This window comes from Danio aesculapii, chromosome 18 (assembly GCF_903798145.1).
Source record: "Danio aesculapii chromosome 18, fDanAes4.1, whole genome shotgun sequence".
NCBI lineage: Eukaryota > Metazoa > Chordata > Actinopteri > Cypriniformes > Danionidae > Danio > Danio aesculapii.
In genome coordinates, this window is record NC_079452.1 from 41,213,506 (window position 1) to 41,232,190 (window position 18,685).

Here is an 18,685-nt window from a genome sequence, read left to right on the forward strand (position 1 = left end):
TTAAGTATATAATTAATATGTACAAATTAATTAGGTATAAAAGACAATATGTACATAATTCTTCATTCATTCACTTTCCTTCGGCTTAGTCCCTTTACTCATCAGGGAATGCCACCGCCACAGTGGAATGAACCGCCATCTTATCCAGCATATGTTTTACACAGCGGATGCCCTTCCAGCTGCAACCCAGTACTGAAACATACACACTCATCCACACACATACACTACGGCCAATTTAGTTGACCCAATTCACCTACAGCGCATGTTTTTGGACTGTGAGGGAAACCGGAGCACTCAGAGGAAACCCACGCCAACATGGGGAGAACATGCAAACTCCACACAGAAATAACAACTGACCCAGCCGGGGCTCGAACCAGCAACCTTCTTACCTGACTATAAGAAAATATGTATAGAAATACTCTTATTTGTACTTATTGTCCATTTTATTATATTTTAATTTATTATCATTGTAAAATTTTGCTGACAAAAATGGTTAAGTTTTGGTTATGCTTTGAATTGTAACTGAAAATTCTGTTGTTACTCACTCTTGCCTTCACTTGTCACAAACCTGTTTCTTTCTTCTGTTGAACACAACAGATAACAGGTTTCCAATATTCTTCAAAATAGCTTGTTTTGTGTTCAACAGAAAAAAGAAACTCATAAAGGTTTCGAACCACTTGAGAGTGAATAAAGTGAGACAATCAAAATTTTGAGGTGAACTATCCCTTAAAAGTTACAATACTGTAATATTTTGGTAGGTCGCTGTGATTCTAAAATGGGGTCGTTTAATACATCATAAAAACATTTTGGAACGTTTAATCTTGTTACACTGAATGACATTTTTAATGTGTCTTCTATAAAAATTTTTTTTAATCATATATGGTTAAGCCGTTACACTTTTATCTTACTGAGACTTGGACCCAATTTTCTTTTAGCCATGCGGTTCAAAAGGTCTTTCGCTTTTTATGAGGCAGTATTTAGCCTCATTATATCTTAAGAAAGAGGAAAAAATAAACTTTATCAATTTATTTCATATTATGTCAAGTTAATACCAAAGTAAGGGGTTTGTTAATGTCTGTTGTAACTAGAATAAAAGTTTTTGATCGGTATTTGAATTCATATAGTATTTATACGACAATTTTGGTAATTATTTTGAAATTCTGTAATATTTAGTTGTGTTATCATTTAACTCGCACTTCGTTCGAATAATAAAAAGTATGGGATTTTCACTATTGCTATGACACTTTTATTTTGAAATCAGTATTTTACTTCCATTCCGGGTCAAGGGAATCAACGTGGTGCATCCTTGCAGCTCAACGTGCACTGGTTGTAAATGGTAAAACATCCGAAAGAGAGTGAAAAACATACAAAACGAGGGTAAGAATCGAGATTGTACATTTGTACTTTTATTCTGCTTTAACGGAGCATACGCACAATCAATGTGCCACCTAAATCAGTAGTTAACTAACTTTAGCTTCAGGGACAAGTCAGAACATGATGTCAGTAGCGAAGTTTTCAGATAGATTTGCACATGTTCGATATTTCAACAGTTAACTTGACATTTGAAGTTATATTAAAAACTAAGCTCTTCCAATAATATATATAACGTTACCAGACTTCGCTATAAGGTTCCGTTTCTTAACAATTGTAAACGTGAGCTGTCAATGAAATGTAGCTGTTACAGCACCTTATCTGTCATTGTTAATATCTGTTGAATTTATTATTAAAGTTACCAGTTACGATATCAATTAGCATGTTTTTATTCATTAGCAAAAGCAACAACAACTAAAGTAAATAAATATATGCTGTATACATACACGGTTCGTTGTTAGTTCATGTTAACTGTCATCAAATAAGCTCTTATTATAAAGTCTTATCAGGATTGAGGTAAAGTTAGATTTATATACACACATTCGTTCGTTTTTGTAAACAGTAACAGACTTTAAAACTAAATTAGCATTAACCTTATATAATTGACTGAACAATGTTGTTCTTTGATAGTATTTGGCTGCTAATGTAATTTCCATATTTTGAATTAGCAATTAATACTTTTCTGAAATTATATTACAAAGGAGAAAGTAAGGAGAATATAAAACAAACTATACCTCGATCTTATCATTTTATGACCTCTCTATTGACCAGTGAACTCTGATTTATCTTCTCAAAATATCAGACTTTTATTTGACATAGAATATTCTTATGATTTTCTCAGGTCAGCGATGGGGGAGTTTAAAGTACACCGAGTTCGGTTCTTTGAATACATGCCATCAGGAATCAGAGCTTTGGCTTTCAACCAGCAAAATGAAAGGATGGCAGCTGCGAAGATGGATGGGTCAGTGGAGATTTTCCACTGTTCGGACAGATTTTTCCAAGAAAAGGTACATAAGATTTCTGTTTTAAAAGGGAGTAGTTCACCAAACAATGAAAGTGTACAAATTTAATAATTTGCTCACAATTTGCTCGAGTTTCTTTATTCTGTTGAACACAAAAGAAGAGGCTGTGAAGAAAGCTACAAACTATTGACTTCCATAGTAGAAAAAATAGATCCTATGGCAGGGGGTCTCAAACTCGACCTTGGAGGTCTGGTGTCCTGCAGATTTTAGCTCCAACTTGCCTCCACACATCTACAAGGATGCTTCTAGAAAGCCTAGTAAAAGCTTAATTAGCTAGTCCAGATGTGTCTGATCGGGGTTGGAGCTAAAATCTGCAGGACACCGGACCTCCAGGACTGAGATTGAGAACCCCTGTCCTATGGAGATCAATGGTTTCAGGTTTTCAGCTTTCTTCAAAATATCTTCTTTTGTGTTAAACAGAAGAACGTCAAACTGGTTTGGAGCTAGTGAAGGGAGAGTAAATATGACAGACTTGTACTTTTATATCCTCACTTGTAAGTCACTTTGGATAAAAGCATCTGCTGAATGAGTAAATGTAAACGTTTTAAACAGTGGACTGTATGTTAGAGGTGTGTTTCCTGTGTCCACAGATCATCCCTGGCAGACAGCAGGCTGGGATTGAAGGCCTGTCCTGGGTTGGGGAGCGTCTGTTTAGTGCAGGACTGAATGGTGTGATAACAGAGTATGATCTTACAAACCAGAGGGTGAAATACACCATAGATGCGTATGGAGGGCCAATCTGGGCCATAACAGGCAATCAGCAAGGAACACACTTGGCGGTAAGTTTGGTTTGGTTACTACGATCATGTATTCAGTAATTCAAGTGTCGCTGAAGATGGGGTCTAATGATTTTGATGTATGAATTCCATTGTATTACACAATGAATTTTGCAACATAGACAGTTATTGAACTAATTTAAATCTACAGTGGATTTACTCTTGTTGAACAGCACTGTTGTCATCTGTAGAACTTCTTATAGTAAAATTGAACAAATTTCTGTACTTTTATAGGGATAGTTCACCAAAAAGCTAAGAATTCTCTCATAATTTACCTTTTACTCATAACAAACCTCTTTTACTTTCTTGTGTTGAGCACAAAAAGATATTTTCAGGGAAGCTTGAAGCCTTAAACTATTGACCTCCATAGGATTGTTTTTTCCTACTATGGAAGTCTACTATGGTTACCGGCTTTCAGAATTCTTCAAAATATCTTTTGTGTTCAACAGAATAACAATAAAGAAACATAAAAGTTTGTAACCATTTGAGCTTGAGTAAATAAATTTTTGGGTGAGCTAGATATTGAACATGACTATATCAATGATGGCAATGTTTGCAGGAATTTAAATTTGTATTATTGATATACTGGGCTTGATTCGCATGATATGACAGTTTTATTATCTTGAACAGATGGGAAGGAAGCAGTGGTTTATTTACAAATGTTTCATATGATATTGTGATTTTGCACATAAACTAAGTTTGCAGCACTGGAGGGAAACATTGCAACTCAACCGTTTGTGTGGAATAATGACACACGTCAAAGAATCATTGATAAAGCAATATGTAAACATACAAATAAAGATAATTTATCTTAAAGAAAGGTGCCATAAGTAAAACTTTTAAAGTTTTTGAATTTTTATGTTTGCAGGTTGGTTGTGAAGATGGAACTGTGAAACTGTTTGAGGTGAATGAAGACAAAATACAGTTTGAGAGAAATCTGGACAGACAGAAAGGTGAGATTGTTATTCATCTGTAAGCCTCTGTTTCCACCTGCCATTATTGTGTTCAGATGGGTCTCCTGTAGGGGTGGGCGGTACACCGGTGTCATAGTCATCACCGGTGTGACATTGCGCCACGACATGGATTTTCTAATACCGTCAATACCGTGATAAATCAATTATGCTCCTTGAACGGCTGCATTTACATCAATAATAGCTAATTCTAAATAATAAGGCATTCAATTTTCTTCAAATGTTCAGTTGTGGTCTGAATACATGTCCTTATACTACAGGGCTCGAAATTGCAACCATTTTGGTCGCATGAGCGCCCGAAATTTAATCTATGCGCCCTCATAATATATTTGGGAGCATTTGTGTGTCTGAATTAGGACTGTGACGGTAATGGAAGAAATCATGCGGTATGTCGGTTAACCGCGCAGATATATAAAAATAAGCATTTTTAACGCACCGCTGTAATTTCTATATCCCAGTCCCTTTATCAACATGTTTAATACAAGTCATTATTTTAAAGATTATGACCTGAGAATATGATTTTATCTCAGCGCTGCACTTTTCTCCTTCGCCCTCCCACTGAGTTCAGGTGACGGAGTGTTGTGAAGTAGTTAAACTCTCCTCAGTTTAATTTACAGTGTCAAACTGGCACAGGAATATCAGTATATTAATATAGGCTTTGCTAAAATGCTGGTCAAATGTAGGTATTTTTTTACAGAAGCTATTAACAGACGCGCATGCTGCAACCGGTGATGAGTCAACAATCGCAAGTATTTTGACTTATTTAAAGTAGGCTATGGCTATAGCATATAATAATTTTGTGTAAAGACATTTATAAAAAAAATGTAGCTAATATATCACAGGGGTTTGTGTAGCAATTACAGTGGAGCATTAATTAAATCCTTTTTTTCCAGTGGAGCGAAACAAACACTACACAGTTGTGTAGCGGATGGAGACGCACAAAAATATACAATTCAGATATTTTCGTCGGCAGAAAAATATTCTTTGAACAAATTTTGTTTTGTACAATTTGTATATTCAGTTTCTAATATGGAATCTTTGTTAACTGTATGATCAAAATTAAAAGAGCAGCCTATTCGAAATATTCGAAACTGAATATTTCACTTTTATTTTATTTATATTACGATTGTATTTAACAGGCCAGTTTGTGTTTTGGCCGCGGCATATAGCGGACCCTGAGGCACATCGCTTCACTTCAGTTTATTAGTTATTCTTGTTTATTTTGTAAATAACTGACCGACAAAAACTAAGATACAAATTGTACAAAACTAAATTCGTTCAAAGAATATTTTTCTTCCGACGAAAATATCTGAATTGTATATTTTTGTGTGTCTCCATCCGCTACACAACTGTGCCGTGTTTGTTTTGCTCCACGGAAAAAAAGGATTTAATTAATACTCCACTGTAATTGCTACACAAACCCCTGTGATATATTAGCTACATTTTTAATAAACTTCTTTACACACAATTATTATATGCTAAAGCCTATAGCCTACTTTAAGTAAGTCAAATATATGCGATTGTTGACTCATCACCGGTCCCAGCATGCATGTCTGTTTATAGCTTCTGTAAAAAAAGACCTACATTTGACTAGCCTTTTAGCAAAGCCTATATTAATATACTGATATTCCTGTGCCAGTTTGACACTGTAAATTAAACTGAGGAGAGTTTAACTACTTCACAACACTCCGTCACCTGAACTCAGCGCGAGGGAGAAGGAGAAAAGTGCAGCGCTGAGGTAAAATCATATTCTCAAGTCATAATCTTTAAAATAATGACTTGTATTAAAAATTTTGATTAAGGGATTGGGATAGAGAAATTACAGCGGTGAGTTAAATTGCTTATTTTCTGTGGAGCGATTGATTTGAGTTAGTAGGTCTGCTTTATTAAAATAAGCTTAAAATAATAACAGCCTATGCTGGTTATAAAAAGGATTCAGTGTTTTCGTTTTGTAATCTAAATTTGTAATTTAAGTGGAAAATACTCAGGGCAGGCCTTTTATTCCTTTTATTTAGTTTATTCTGTTTTTCTATACAATCCTGAAACCTCACCTAAAGTTATAATAATAATAATAATGGCGCAGATGACAGCGATCATGACATGAGGTAAATGTTGATCCGCCAGCTGAGATCAATCTAGTGTTTTCGGAGAAGGTGCCCGAATCTCGATGCGTTGCATTCACCGCGTGTTCAGCGCAAATGTCCGCTAAATATAAAGTCTAATACTGTAGACATCATCGCCAAAGAAACTCACCTTTACTAAGTTTACACTGAAACTACAGCTCATAACAAAGAGCGGAATTGCGCCGGTGGTCATCATGAGAATCCTGCTCTGTCTGCTCATAAATTGGTGCGGCTGACTCGCCTGCTTTATTCCACCAACACAGAGAAATGAAGATCAGCTCATAACGAGACTGAGCATTTACAATGACCCAAACCAAAACGTTTAAAGAGCGATAGAAGTGAGACTTTCTTTTGTCCGTTCTTCCTTGAGGTGTATATTATTTTGCTATTGAAAGTAATACCGTGATATTATACCGTCACCGTTCAAAAGATGAAAAGTACCGTGATATTAATTTTAGGTCATATCGCCCACCCCTAGTCTCCTGTATTTTAGATTTTTGATCCTTCTCTCTTTTGAATGAACTATGTAATATGTTTTTCGGGCAAGCAGAAATGTAAGTGAATTAAAATGATGTGCATGGCAACTACAATTTCAACTGTAATCTATGCAATGTGGTACAGTAGAGCGAAGATAGACTAGCTTGTTTTGTTTATTTTTGGTGCATCTTGTATTGATCGTGTCAAGTCAGTAGATAAAGTGTTAGGTGGTCTATTGTGGCTTACACTTGAATTCAATTCAAGTGTAATTGTAAACAAATGAATTCCTTTTCAACCACATTTAGTAGTGCTTAAGAGAGAATGAGTTTTGTATTTAACAGCGTTCATTAAAAAAAAAATCTGATTAATAAAAAACAGCTTAACACTAAGTGTAAATGGAACATAAGATACCTTATAGTCATTTTTTTCTGTGCTTATAACTTAAAGCTTAGTGTATGCACATCTTGATTTTTCTATGTATTTATACATTATTTACTCTTTTAGTTACAGTAAATGCTATTTATAATGTGCAAAATGCCATAGTTGAGTGCAATCTAACCTTAAAAATAGATAAACTGCATTTCAGAACAATGTCTGATTACTCTTATTACAGGCCGGATTATATCTCTGTCCTGGCACCCTTCAGGGTCCAAAATAGCTGCGGGAATGATGGATATGATCCAGGTTTTCAATGTGGAGACAGGTAAAGAGCATGGCTCTATTATTAAACATGTTGTATGAACTGGTGAGTGATGATGTCATCAAATGTTTGATTGAATTTTTAGGCCACTCCATACATCGGATATTGGTGGACAGAGGGTTTGGGACGTCCCGTGGTAAGGAGTGTGTGGTGTGGAGTGTAGTCTACCTTTCAGATGGGACCATCATCAGCGGGGACTCTGTGGGAATGGTGAAACTGTGGCGGGATGACACTGGTACACTGATCAAAAGCCACAATATTACAAAATCTGATGTGCTTTCATTATCAGTGTCTCAGGTGAGAAAATGGCTGCATGTTGATGTTACAGTATCACATTTATGATTTCAAACAGTACTGTCCAAAATAGGGCTGGGCAATAATTAGATAACGATAATTATCATGATATATATTTTTTCGATAAAACAATAATGACCGTTCGATCATATTTACGCACTATGCGTAACGCTAGGCAGGCATTTTGCAGCCTGCCCTTCCAGGTGCCACATGCAGTACAAGTTACTGTAGTTACCCGGCGGGTATTAAAACGGTCCATGCTTCCAAATACTGATGTCCATGTGTTTCATTTATTGAACATCGTGAAAACTAAAAAAAAATAAACAAACAAACCGAATGTTTTACACAAACACAATCAAAAGGACATCAAAATAAACAAGTAATATACAACAATGGTTAGTTTACCGTGTGGGCCTGATAACCAGCTGTAGAATAAGCAGGAGCATTTAACAGGTGCCTGCGTTGAGATCTTACTTTGCTGTCCATACAAACTTTCACAGGTTAAATCAATCACGAAAGATCATGTGACCTCCGACTCAAGCCAACCGGAAACAAGGAAATTTATAACATAAACAAACCAATACACATTCAAATAGTGAAATACAAAACAATAAACAAAATACAAGCTGACCGATCAGCGTCAGCTACACATACAGTGTTAGTTGCACTTGAAGGAGTAAGAAAAAAATAAGGTAAAAAATGTCACAGACATTGTTGACAAGAAACGTCACTAGACTTTAGTAGTCTGGAGCTACTTAGTTTTTTGCAATCCGACACAAAACAGAGCAACGTGACAGCGCAAACTCCACAGACGACTTGTTTCATCAAAAGCAGGCAACACCACAAACATTGTTTCATTGTTTAAAACAATACCACCCTTATGAAGATGCTAATAAAATTACACACCCAAACAAGTGTTGGTAAACCAGCGCAATCACCCAACAGAGTTTCATGTCATAATTTTGGAAAGCTGTGCCTTACAAGAAAAAAAACCCCGAAAAGACAGATGAAAGATATGACAGACAACACGATCTTAAACACATCTCAATGAACACTTGATGCTTGCTGTAAACTACAAGCTGCATTATTTAAGGGCATTTGTTACAACTTTAATAGGAACTTTTGTTGTCAAGCTTGTTTCCTTTTTTAATATTAAGATATTTTATTTGAAACCTGTAATACCACTATTTTCCCCTATCAACGGTAAAATAACCAGCCTTTATATATTTAAAGGACATCATCACTGAGGAGAAATCAGATGCTCAAGACATAATCTTTAAAATAATGACAGACGTTTACAATAGCAGCGGATCATTAATTAAATCCTTATTTTCGCAGTTGTTTAAGCTGGGAACAAATAAAAAAATATTCACTTTATATATTTTTCTTTGAAAATGTGTCTTTTTGCAACAAATTTCGTTATGTATAATGTGTAACTTAATTTTGATGTATATTTTGTTGGTCAGTTATCTACAACAAATAACATATGAGGTGAAGTGCTTTAAAACAAGCCCGCTATAGTAAATGCTTTAGCGCCAAAACAATCCATTAAACTGTTTTCACGGTTTCAATTTAATTGATTAACGCAGTGCGGTTTGAACAGCATGAGCTGGACAGTCTTTACAAATTATTTGCAGCACTGATAGTATTCTTAGATTACCTCAGAAGAATAAACTCGGTCTTAAGCACGAGAGAGCTCAGAAACTCGTTGAGTGAATAGAGAAGCTTGCCGCATGTCTCGCCGTGATGCATGATGTATAAAATGAGAGTCTGCATAGGACTGGTTAATGTCTATCGATTAAAGGGTTATTGACAATCAATAGATCATCAAGTAATCGTTAGCATCCCTAAATAAAATATATTAAAGGATATTTCACCCTAAATTCCCCATGCTCCCCATTAATAGTACAGTTTATCCAAAACTGAAAATTCTGTCACCATTAACTCACCTTTTACTTGTTCCTAACTTGTTTTCTTTCTTTCTGATGTTGAACAATAATACCCAATAACTTGTAGGTTATGTTTTTGGTTGTTGAAAACTTGAACAGTAAATACTGGATTAAGATAGTTCTTTTGTTTATTATTTATATTTTCAGACAGCTAAAACACTTCACAAAATGTGTTAAACCAGCTGCACAAAGGGATTGGCATGCTGAAAATCCTTTAAAATTGATAGATATAAAGATTTGACATTTATTGTGATAATTATCGATATTGATTGATATGAAAAAATTATCGTGGTAAAAAAAAAAACATTTTTTATTGCCATATTGCCCAGCCCTAATCCAAAAGTTTGAGATTGGTAAGATTTGAAATAAATTAATTAAATAATTAAAAAATATATAATGTTAATATAATGTTAAAAATATATAATATTGCACAAAATGGTTAAATCAGTTTTATTGCTGAAATATTAATAGATTTTTTTTTTAAATTCTTTTAACATTTACAAATATAATATTTTGGTTTTAATGGAAAATCTTCTTTACTGAAGTCTTCAGTGTCACACAATCCTTCAGAAATCAATATAATTATTAGTTGTTAAATTAAAAAATGTTAAAATACAGTGTAATTTAATATTTTTGTGTCAACATGGATCAAACTTTTTTAGGTTTGGGTGATGGGGGTGAAATTTATTTATGAAGAGTAAATGAAAATAAAAAACTGCATTTATTAATCAGAGTTCATCAAATGAATGCTTTCTTGCTAAATAAAAGTTTACATTTCTTTCAAAACAAACCTTACTGATCACAACCTTTTGAAAAATAATATACGTGTACATTTTTGATCTGTTTTAATGACATGCTTCAGGAATACAGACAGTAAGCTATTTTATTGTACCCTCTTGAATGACAGAATGAGGACAGTATCGTGGCTGGGACATCAGAAGGATTTGTGGTGCAGTTCCAGTTTCTCTCTATGGTTTTGGAAAATAATGACAAAGATTGGGTCAGAACCAGAACATTCAGGAACCACACACATGATGTTCGAGCTGTGGCTGAGATCACAACAGCTGTGGCTTCAGGAGGTGAGTTACTTTTTTTAATTCAATGGTTAAAACAGTCAACCAATCTATCAGTTTTGTTTCAGATTCTGAAATGAGCAAATGCATTGTTCTCTTGTCAGGTATGGACACACAGTTGGTTGTGAGACCGTTTTTAGACAAGCATGAAGTGAAGTCATCAGCCTCTAAGCTGCGGAAGATTCAGTTTCCACATGTGAGTATTGTGCATTTGTGTTTTTTTTCCTCATAGACATGTTTGTAATTGACTTTTAATGTGAGGCTTCTTGTTCTGCCCTGTTACATTGCAGAGGAGTTTGGTGTCCTGTGCAAGAAAGGCAGGCACGCTACTGTTTCAGTACCCTGGTCATCTGGAGCTCTGGAGGCTAGGAGAGAGCGAAGGAGAAGGTGAAGATCATATTCAGTGCCATAGCAGATATAGAGGGACACCCTTAATCGTTCTTTACCATAATTTGTAATAGAGAGAAATGGTCATCCATAGTGAAGTCATAAAACTATGAAAAGACAAGAAAAAGGAAGTATGCAAATTAACACAACTATCTGAATATTTATAGCCAGTAAAATATTGTTTTATTAATAAAAACAAATTCTGATGTGTCTCCATCATCGTCAGAGCAGATGACCTGCTTCATTCCGGACGTCTTTAGGGATGTGATTGTAGACCTACTTAGGCTACTGTGTGTATAACAATGATATTGTGTAGTCTTATAATGTGACAAAGCCTCTGACAATATGCAAGGTTATGAAATAGCTTTGAATGCATGCGCAGCTGTGGACTTTTTCCGCGCTCACGTTTGCATGTCACGCCCACATGCGCTCTGTGAACATTAGAAATACAGCTGCAGGATGCACGTTTGTTATTATTCTCTGCAAGTCATCTGTCCTTATGTCTTCATTACTAATTTAATACCTGAAGGTGTCATAATTTTAGATATTACAAATTTATGAAAATGTATTTTATAATTAATTAAAACGGAAAGAAAGGGGAAAGAACTCTCATTAGCGATGTATGATTTATTTTTTTTTCAGGGTGGAATGTTAAAGTATATTAGGCTATTCAATTCAACAGGACTTAAAATTTTTACAGTTTGAGTTGTTGACTGACTAGTAGTTTATCAATTTGGAATAAAGAGTCGACTAAATTACAGGGAAAGTTATATTCTATGGACACAAGAGAACTAAGTTCTCGAGTTAGTTAGCGGCGGATCTGTCTCGACGTTGAGGTACAAAGTATAAGCCTATTATATATTAAACCTAGTATATATTACTTAGGTGACTATTAAACTGCTAAACATTTAAACTGCTAAAACAAAAAAATAAACTTAAATTGTGTGGCCAATAACAAATATTTATATAAAGAATATTATTTAATATGTATTCAGACACGAACGTATTTATACAAAAGACGTAGTAAAGACATTTGCATGAAGAATAAATACTGTTCTTTTTCATTTTCAGTTTATCAAAGTATTCTAAAATCAGATTGAGGGGCATTCCAGGGTGCTTTAAAGGGTCATGAAACCCTCCCTATCTCAGCAGGGTGTTTTCACACCTCTAGTTTTAAAATAAAAAGTCAGGAAAGTGGGTGAGTCCAGCTTTGTTTAGGTGGGAGTGTTAAGTGGCGAAAGAGGGAAGGGTTTGCATGAAAAGGGGAGTTTCAGTACGTGCACAACAACCGGCAACACAGGCGAAGGGGAGAAATACAGTGACAATGTTTACATGGACATCCGTAATCAAATTATTTGCCTTAATCTGAATAAAACAATAATATGATTAAGGTGTTTACATGAGTTGCTTTCTGAATATTCCTTTTATGATCCCACTGATTAACGTCATCGCGTCACCATGCTATCCACATTTCCAGATGTGAAAAGCTCTCGGGTAATAAAAATGTTCCTTACAAACATATTTTTGATGCGTGTTAGCAGACCACTGTAATCCACAACTGTGGGTCCACACATGAGCTGTGCTCTCATTGTGGGGAAATGGAAACAAAACCTTCGTTGTGGCACATTTCTAAACGCAACACTGACGACCCATGTCTCCAAACAATCCTTATTCTTTCACTTGTTTTAATTACGGTTGGCAACACAACGTGTCGTTTCTCTGCTGTCTGAACACTGTAACAGGTAAATGATGCATATTCTTCGAAGCTATATGATGCATATTAATGAAGTTGCACTTCATGAATTCAGTTTGAAAACTCAAAGACATCATGTACCAGCCGGTGCAGACATCCAGTCTCCATGCATGAATGTTCACAAGGATAGCTTCAAAATTTATTTTCAAATCGGAAGAACAAATTTGCCCAAAATTACCCAAAACAACCAATTTTTCACTTTTTAGTGAAATATATGTGTCCTAATGGTGTTTTAGCAGCGTGGAACATGTATATGACTGTCAACATCTCAAAAAATGTTTTTGGTGTTTCGTGACCCTTAACCAGAGTATTTGAATCAACAGCTATACCGAATACTTTTATTTGTGATCCAACTTTTGTATTAAAAAAAATGTCGGCGCCAGTGGTGTAGTTGTTAGTGCGTTGACACCCTCTCTCTGCTCCCCACACTTTCCTGTCAATACTCTCTACTGTCCTATCAATTAAAGGTGAAAACCCTGAAAAAATTCTTATTTATATATATATATATATATATATATATATATATATATATATATATATATATATATATATATATATATATATATATATATATATATATATATATATATATATATTAGACATTGTTATGAGATGAATCAATTTCATGAATGCTCTCTATTGGTCTTGTTCTCAGGCATACCAGGAAGCAGTTTACTTCTAAAAAGAAAGCCAGAGAAACTGCTTCATTTGAAAGTGAAGGTATTTTTAAACTCTAAAATTGATTTCTGTGAATATCCATATAGATAGTATGCGGTGAGGGTTGTGACATAAGAAGTGCTGCTCAAATGAATGAAGTGATTGAGCTCCGATGTTTCTCCGCAGGGTGAAGATCACATCCGCTGCAGTGCTGTGTCTTCCTGTGGAGAATGGATCGCGTACTCGACCACCAGCAGTTTACGCCTCTACAAGCTACACTGCGACAGTAACAACGTCAGCATCACCAAGGTACAGCAGTTTCCACAGAGCTGCATGAAAACGCATTACATGGTTTGTGTAGAAAAGTGAACTTCATGCCCTTTAGTAAAATGCCCCATGAAAAGCTATTAAGTGGTAGTTTTAAGCTATCAAGTGGAAGTAGGACTGATGTTTTTTTTTCTTTCTTCTTTCAGATATCCAAACTGCCAAAGGTACTGGGCTCAGCCAGTCAGCTTTGCTTCTCTTCAGACTCCTCCCATTTGTTTTCTGCCTCCACACAATCATCAGTCCACATGGTCTCTCTTAGCCAATCAGAGTGCAAGTTTGTTGCCACCTTTAAAACCAAGTCAGGTGAGAGGACTACACAGTTTTTCTTTTGAGCTGCTGTAAAGTAGCTTTTCCTTCACGTATGCATTTTGTTAGTCCAATATGACCAATGAAGATAAAAGATTATTTCACATAAAAACTGAAACAAAAACATCTCCGTTTTAAATAACTGTTCATTGTAAACGTAAATTACAACTCTGAATTTCAAATTTACAGTTTTTTCAACATTATCACTTTACATCATGTTCCATAACGTAATTGAGAGATTACAACTCAGAAATTTGTGTGTACATATTAAAATGAAGTTTACATCTTATTGTATACTCAATAGCTGTTTTACATTGAGTATCTGAATAGCAAGGGTACATTTACAATTTTCTATCTTAAATTGGTGAGTTTACACTGAGTTTATATTTTGGAATTTGAATTTAACATTGAGTTTACATTAAATTTTACTTGAAATTGTGATTTGACAATAAGCTTACAAATCCAGATTGTGAGTTTACATCCCAGAAAAGAACATTTCCATTGACTTTGTTGTTTGCATTCAGAATTGTGACTTAACGTCAAATTTATGACTTGGAATTGTGAGTTTACACTCCACAAGTGTGAGTTTACAAAGAATTTCATCTTAGTATTGAGAGTTTTATAAAGTGTACATCTCAGAATTGTTGATGTACATTCATTCATTTTACTTTTCAGAATTGCAAATATTACTTCAGTTTCTTACTATTCAGACATATCGCCCATCCATGCTGCCATGTTCACCAAAGTTTAAAATATTCCAGATTACTGGCAGGGCTAATGGTTGGAATAGATAGGGAATTATCCACTGTGTCTGCATTTCGATCCGGGGATTCAGGAGAAGAGAAGTCTGACTCATTTATAGTGTTTATATAAACATGATTATCTTTATAATGATATAACAAAATGTGGCTATATGTATATATGAAATTACGAACAGCCTATTGTACTGTATATGTAACGACATTAAATTACTTAATGTTTCTTTCTTTGCATTTTAACTTTGTGAACTATAAAATCATGCGTCTCCTCACGATCTGGTTTTTAGTCTGGTAAGCCAACTAACTGACAGTTGTTCGTCCTCCCCCTTTTTCCCCGTTTACAGGTTGCTGTTTTTTCCATGGTGGGAATAACCTTTCATAGTCTTTAAAGTTAAAATCAAAATTTTGTCCTTTTTTATTGAAAATGTAAAGATTATGCACCAATTATGTCCTCCTTTTCTAGGTTCCCATCAGGCCATCCACTTACTTACAGCAAGCGAGGATGGCAAATGGTTGGCATCTGCAAACATTGACAATGAGGTTCACATCTACAACCTGCAGACACGAAAGGTGTGTTGTATGACCGCCACAGCGATTGTATACACTTACGGATACATTTAACTAAGGCTGCATGATATTGAAAAATCTGATATTGGGGTTTTTTTTTTTTTTGCTTTCTGAGGAGTCGAACAGTATTCAGGTAGAGTAATGGAATCATAACAATGCAAAAAAATGCTTTTCTTTCTTTTTGTCTTGTTACTAGTCCAAATATCCAAGAAACACTTAGACCAAATAACAATATTGTTTGGTTTTTCACTGTCAGAAGATATACTTGAAAATTCTGAGATTTGGCTTGTTTTAAGGAAATTATCTGCCAGTCGGGTATGTGAAATAATCTTGCTTTCGATATCAAATGTAGATATTTGGACTAGAAACAAAACAAAAATTCGAAGCAAGACATTTTTTTGCAAAAATCTTATAAAGTCCATATAAATACAGTGATTAAATCCAGTTCTGTAGCTCCTGGTCAACTATAATTCGGACTGGGCATTGCATCTTTGCGATGTGACTATTGCGGATGCACACATTGCAATATCGATGCTGAAACGATATATTGTGCAGCCCTACATTTAACACAAATGCATGGTTAATGAAGACCTTGTGTTTTTCAGGCTCATTGCACAGTTCCTATATACAGTTCAGCTGTCAGCGCCATGGCCATCCATCCAACAACAAACTGTCTGTTCATGGTTCATGCAGATCAACAGGTAATCCGCAACCTGCACATGAAGTGGGTATGATTAGTATATCTTCATCTCATATGTTTTTGTTGTTTCATGTTACCACAGATATTTGAGTTTTCCATCGAGCAGAAAGAATACACTGATTGGAGCAGATTGGTGCAGAGGCAAGGCCTTCATAAGATTTGGCTGGAAAGAGACACACCTTGTCTTAATGTGACGTTTAATCAGAAAAATCCTTCTCACGTCATCCTGCATGATATGTACATGTTCTGCATCATTGACCAAAGCCAGGTGAGGCATCTTGTTTTCTCCTAGGCATGGGCCGGTATAAGATTACGCTGGTATGATAACCTTGGATAAAGATATCATGGTATTGTGATGACTGCTCTTCAATATGTTCATTTTAAATGTCTGGGTAAAAACAATAACTTTTTCCTCATTGAACACAATATATTTTATTTTAAGGAACATTTCACATTTTTTGGAACAGTAAAAATAAAAATTTAGATGATTGACTTCTGCTATATTCATTAGTTTTCTGAACAGAATCTTAAAAAGGCATGTTTGGATGTCTTTTCTTTGGAATTAAAGTAAGCCGCTGCATTGTTCAGGTCTATAGCATGCTTTGATGTTGGTGTATAAGTGAAATTCGCATTTAGAGAGTATTAAACCGGTATAAACATCTACAAATAAACAAACATTTTTGCCAAATAGATCAATGTTTTTTTCCCACGTCACCTCATACTTCAATTTCTCATCAAATCTTGACCAATCAAATGCCGTCTAGTATCTGACATGCCACATCCCCTTCAACACGCTTCTTATTTGCTTTTCATTTGATGCGCTTCAGCTCAACCACTCTCACTGGTAGAGCTGTCATAAAAACTAAATGCTATTGGGTGTTTCATTAGGGGAGGAAATGGTCTATGTCCTACTCTGTCCCACCCTTTTTTCATTTTTCAGTTGAGATTGTAAAATAAAAAAGACTAACATCCGAATACTAACATCTAAAAAACCTGATTTTACTCTCTTGAATTCATGGGGTTGTGAACTTAATATTTCTATTTCAGATGTGTTTGATCTGTATGTATTTATTTATATTAAGAGCCCCTATTATACATTACAAAAAGAGTCATATTTTGGTTTTGGGGTCTTCAACAACAGTCTGGTATGCATGTAAGGTAAAAAAAAAAAACACTTTCATTTCCTCATAATATGCATTTACACTCTCATATGATTCGTTCAGTGATTCATTTGTTTCCAAACCCCTTCTTAGCGTGATGCTAATTTGTGCTGATTGGTCCGATGACCCAGTCTGTTGTGATTGGTTGACTGCATTCAGCGTGAGACAGAGAGAAACGCCCACCATGGCTTATAAACATTATTGAAGTAGTCAGAGTGCAGAGTGTATGTGTGAGCCCAGCATCACAGTTGAACTATTCTTAACCATGACACGCATTCAGTATTAATCCACACAGTGGCAAAAGCTGAACTATTTTGAAACTTGACCGCTGCACGTGTGTAGGAAAAGCTGACTGTGGCCATAGCAATGACAAATGGCAGAGGATCGCGAGCTCACAAGCAAATTTAAATCCGTAAACAAAGCGACTCTTCACAGCCTCATCTTTGGGTAGGGAAAATAAAACTAACTTTCCCTCACACTTGTCGTCTTTTTCTTAGTTTCTACAGTGTTTGTGGGCGGGGCCGGGGGTTTGAATTTTCTTGGGTCTGTGCGTGCAACAAATAGGTGGGGCTAGAGTTCCGTATCAACGTCACGCTGACGTGGCTTAAGATTCGTTACCCTAACGATTCATTTAAACCACTCTGAGTCAACTCTTTTATAGATTAATCAATAGATTTAAACATGGTGCACTTTTAGATTTTAAGTTCAGCTAGATATTTCACTTTACTTAGAGCTGTGTCGCGCACTGCATGCAAGGTCATTTTCAAAAACCCATAATAGGGGCTCTTTAAAAATGCATTTACACAAGTGTGTTTTTTTTTTTTTAGCCACTGCCTGATAGTAAAAGTCAGTTCTTGAATCAGCTTACTCTGAGGAGCCTCCCTGAGGAACAGAGGAAATCTTACAGCCATGCTTTTAAAGTGTGCAAGACATTCAAGGTGGGTGTGTGTGAACTGCATTACCTCTTTTCCAGTTCCTGTAAATTTGCATGGAAAGTGCTCAAGTGTTTTTCTTTCTGTCTTGTAGGAGCTCCTGTGTGTTGATGTGATGTGCGATCAATCTCTGGTGGTTGTTGAACGGCCTCTGGAGGACATCACTGCTCAGTTGCCTGCACCCATCAAACAAAAGAAATTTGCCACATAAGATCAATTTCTCCATTTGTATGTGTGTGTGTGACCTCAATGAGGAAGTGTTTTTAAGAGACTGCAAATTGATCCCTGTTTTCCCCATTGCAAAACTGCTAAGACGGTATTAAAGAGAACTATTTACATTACCTTCTGTGTTGTTATTTTGTTGCTCAGAATAAAAAAAGGT

The 18,685-nt window shown here is 35.5% G+C and overlaps 1 protein-coding gene across 1 annotated transcript; it reads left to right on the plus strand.

The window, feature by feature from the left end:
- The first annotated feature begins 1,285 nt into the window (after positions 1-1,285).
- On the plus strand, positions 1,286-18,644 carry utp4 (UTP4 small subunit processome component). The gene is made up of 17 exons (XM_056478568.1): positions 1,286-1,377; positions 2,213-2,378; positions 2,984-3,172; positions 4,038-4,122; positions 7,354-7,443; positions 7,526-7,737; positions 10,591-10,762; positions 10,861-10,952; positions 11,047-11,143; positions 13,552-13,616; positions 13,740-13,862; positions 14,027-14,183; positions 15,408-15,514; positions 16,117-16,212; positions 16,294-16,479; positions 18,199-18,309; positions 18,398-18,644. The coding sequence occupies exons 1-17, from the start codon at positions 1,334-1,336 to the stop codon at positions 18,512-18,514; spliced, it is 2,109 nt and encodes a 702-aa protein (XP_056334543.1). The 5' UTR covers positions 1,286-1,333; the 3' UTR covers positions 18,515-18,644.
- Positions 18,645-18,685: the final 41 nt, after the last annotated feature.

Bases quoted from the DNA above. Each gene is read 5' to 3' on its own strand.
- utp4 (XM_056478568.1), top strand. From the start codon at position 1,334: ATGGTAAAACATCCGAAAGAGAGTGAAAAACATACAAAACGAGG. The intron at 16,213-16,293 runs GTAATCCGCAAC...ATGTTACCACAG, and splicing joins TGGTTCATGCAGATCAACAG to ATATTTGAGTTTTCCATCGA. The intron at 18,310-18,397 runs GTGGGTGTGTGT...TCTGTCTTGTAG, and splicing joins AAGTGTGCAAGACATTCAAG to GAGCTCCTGTGTGTTGATGT.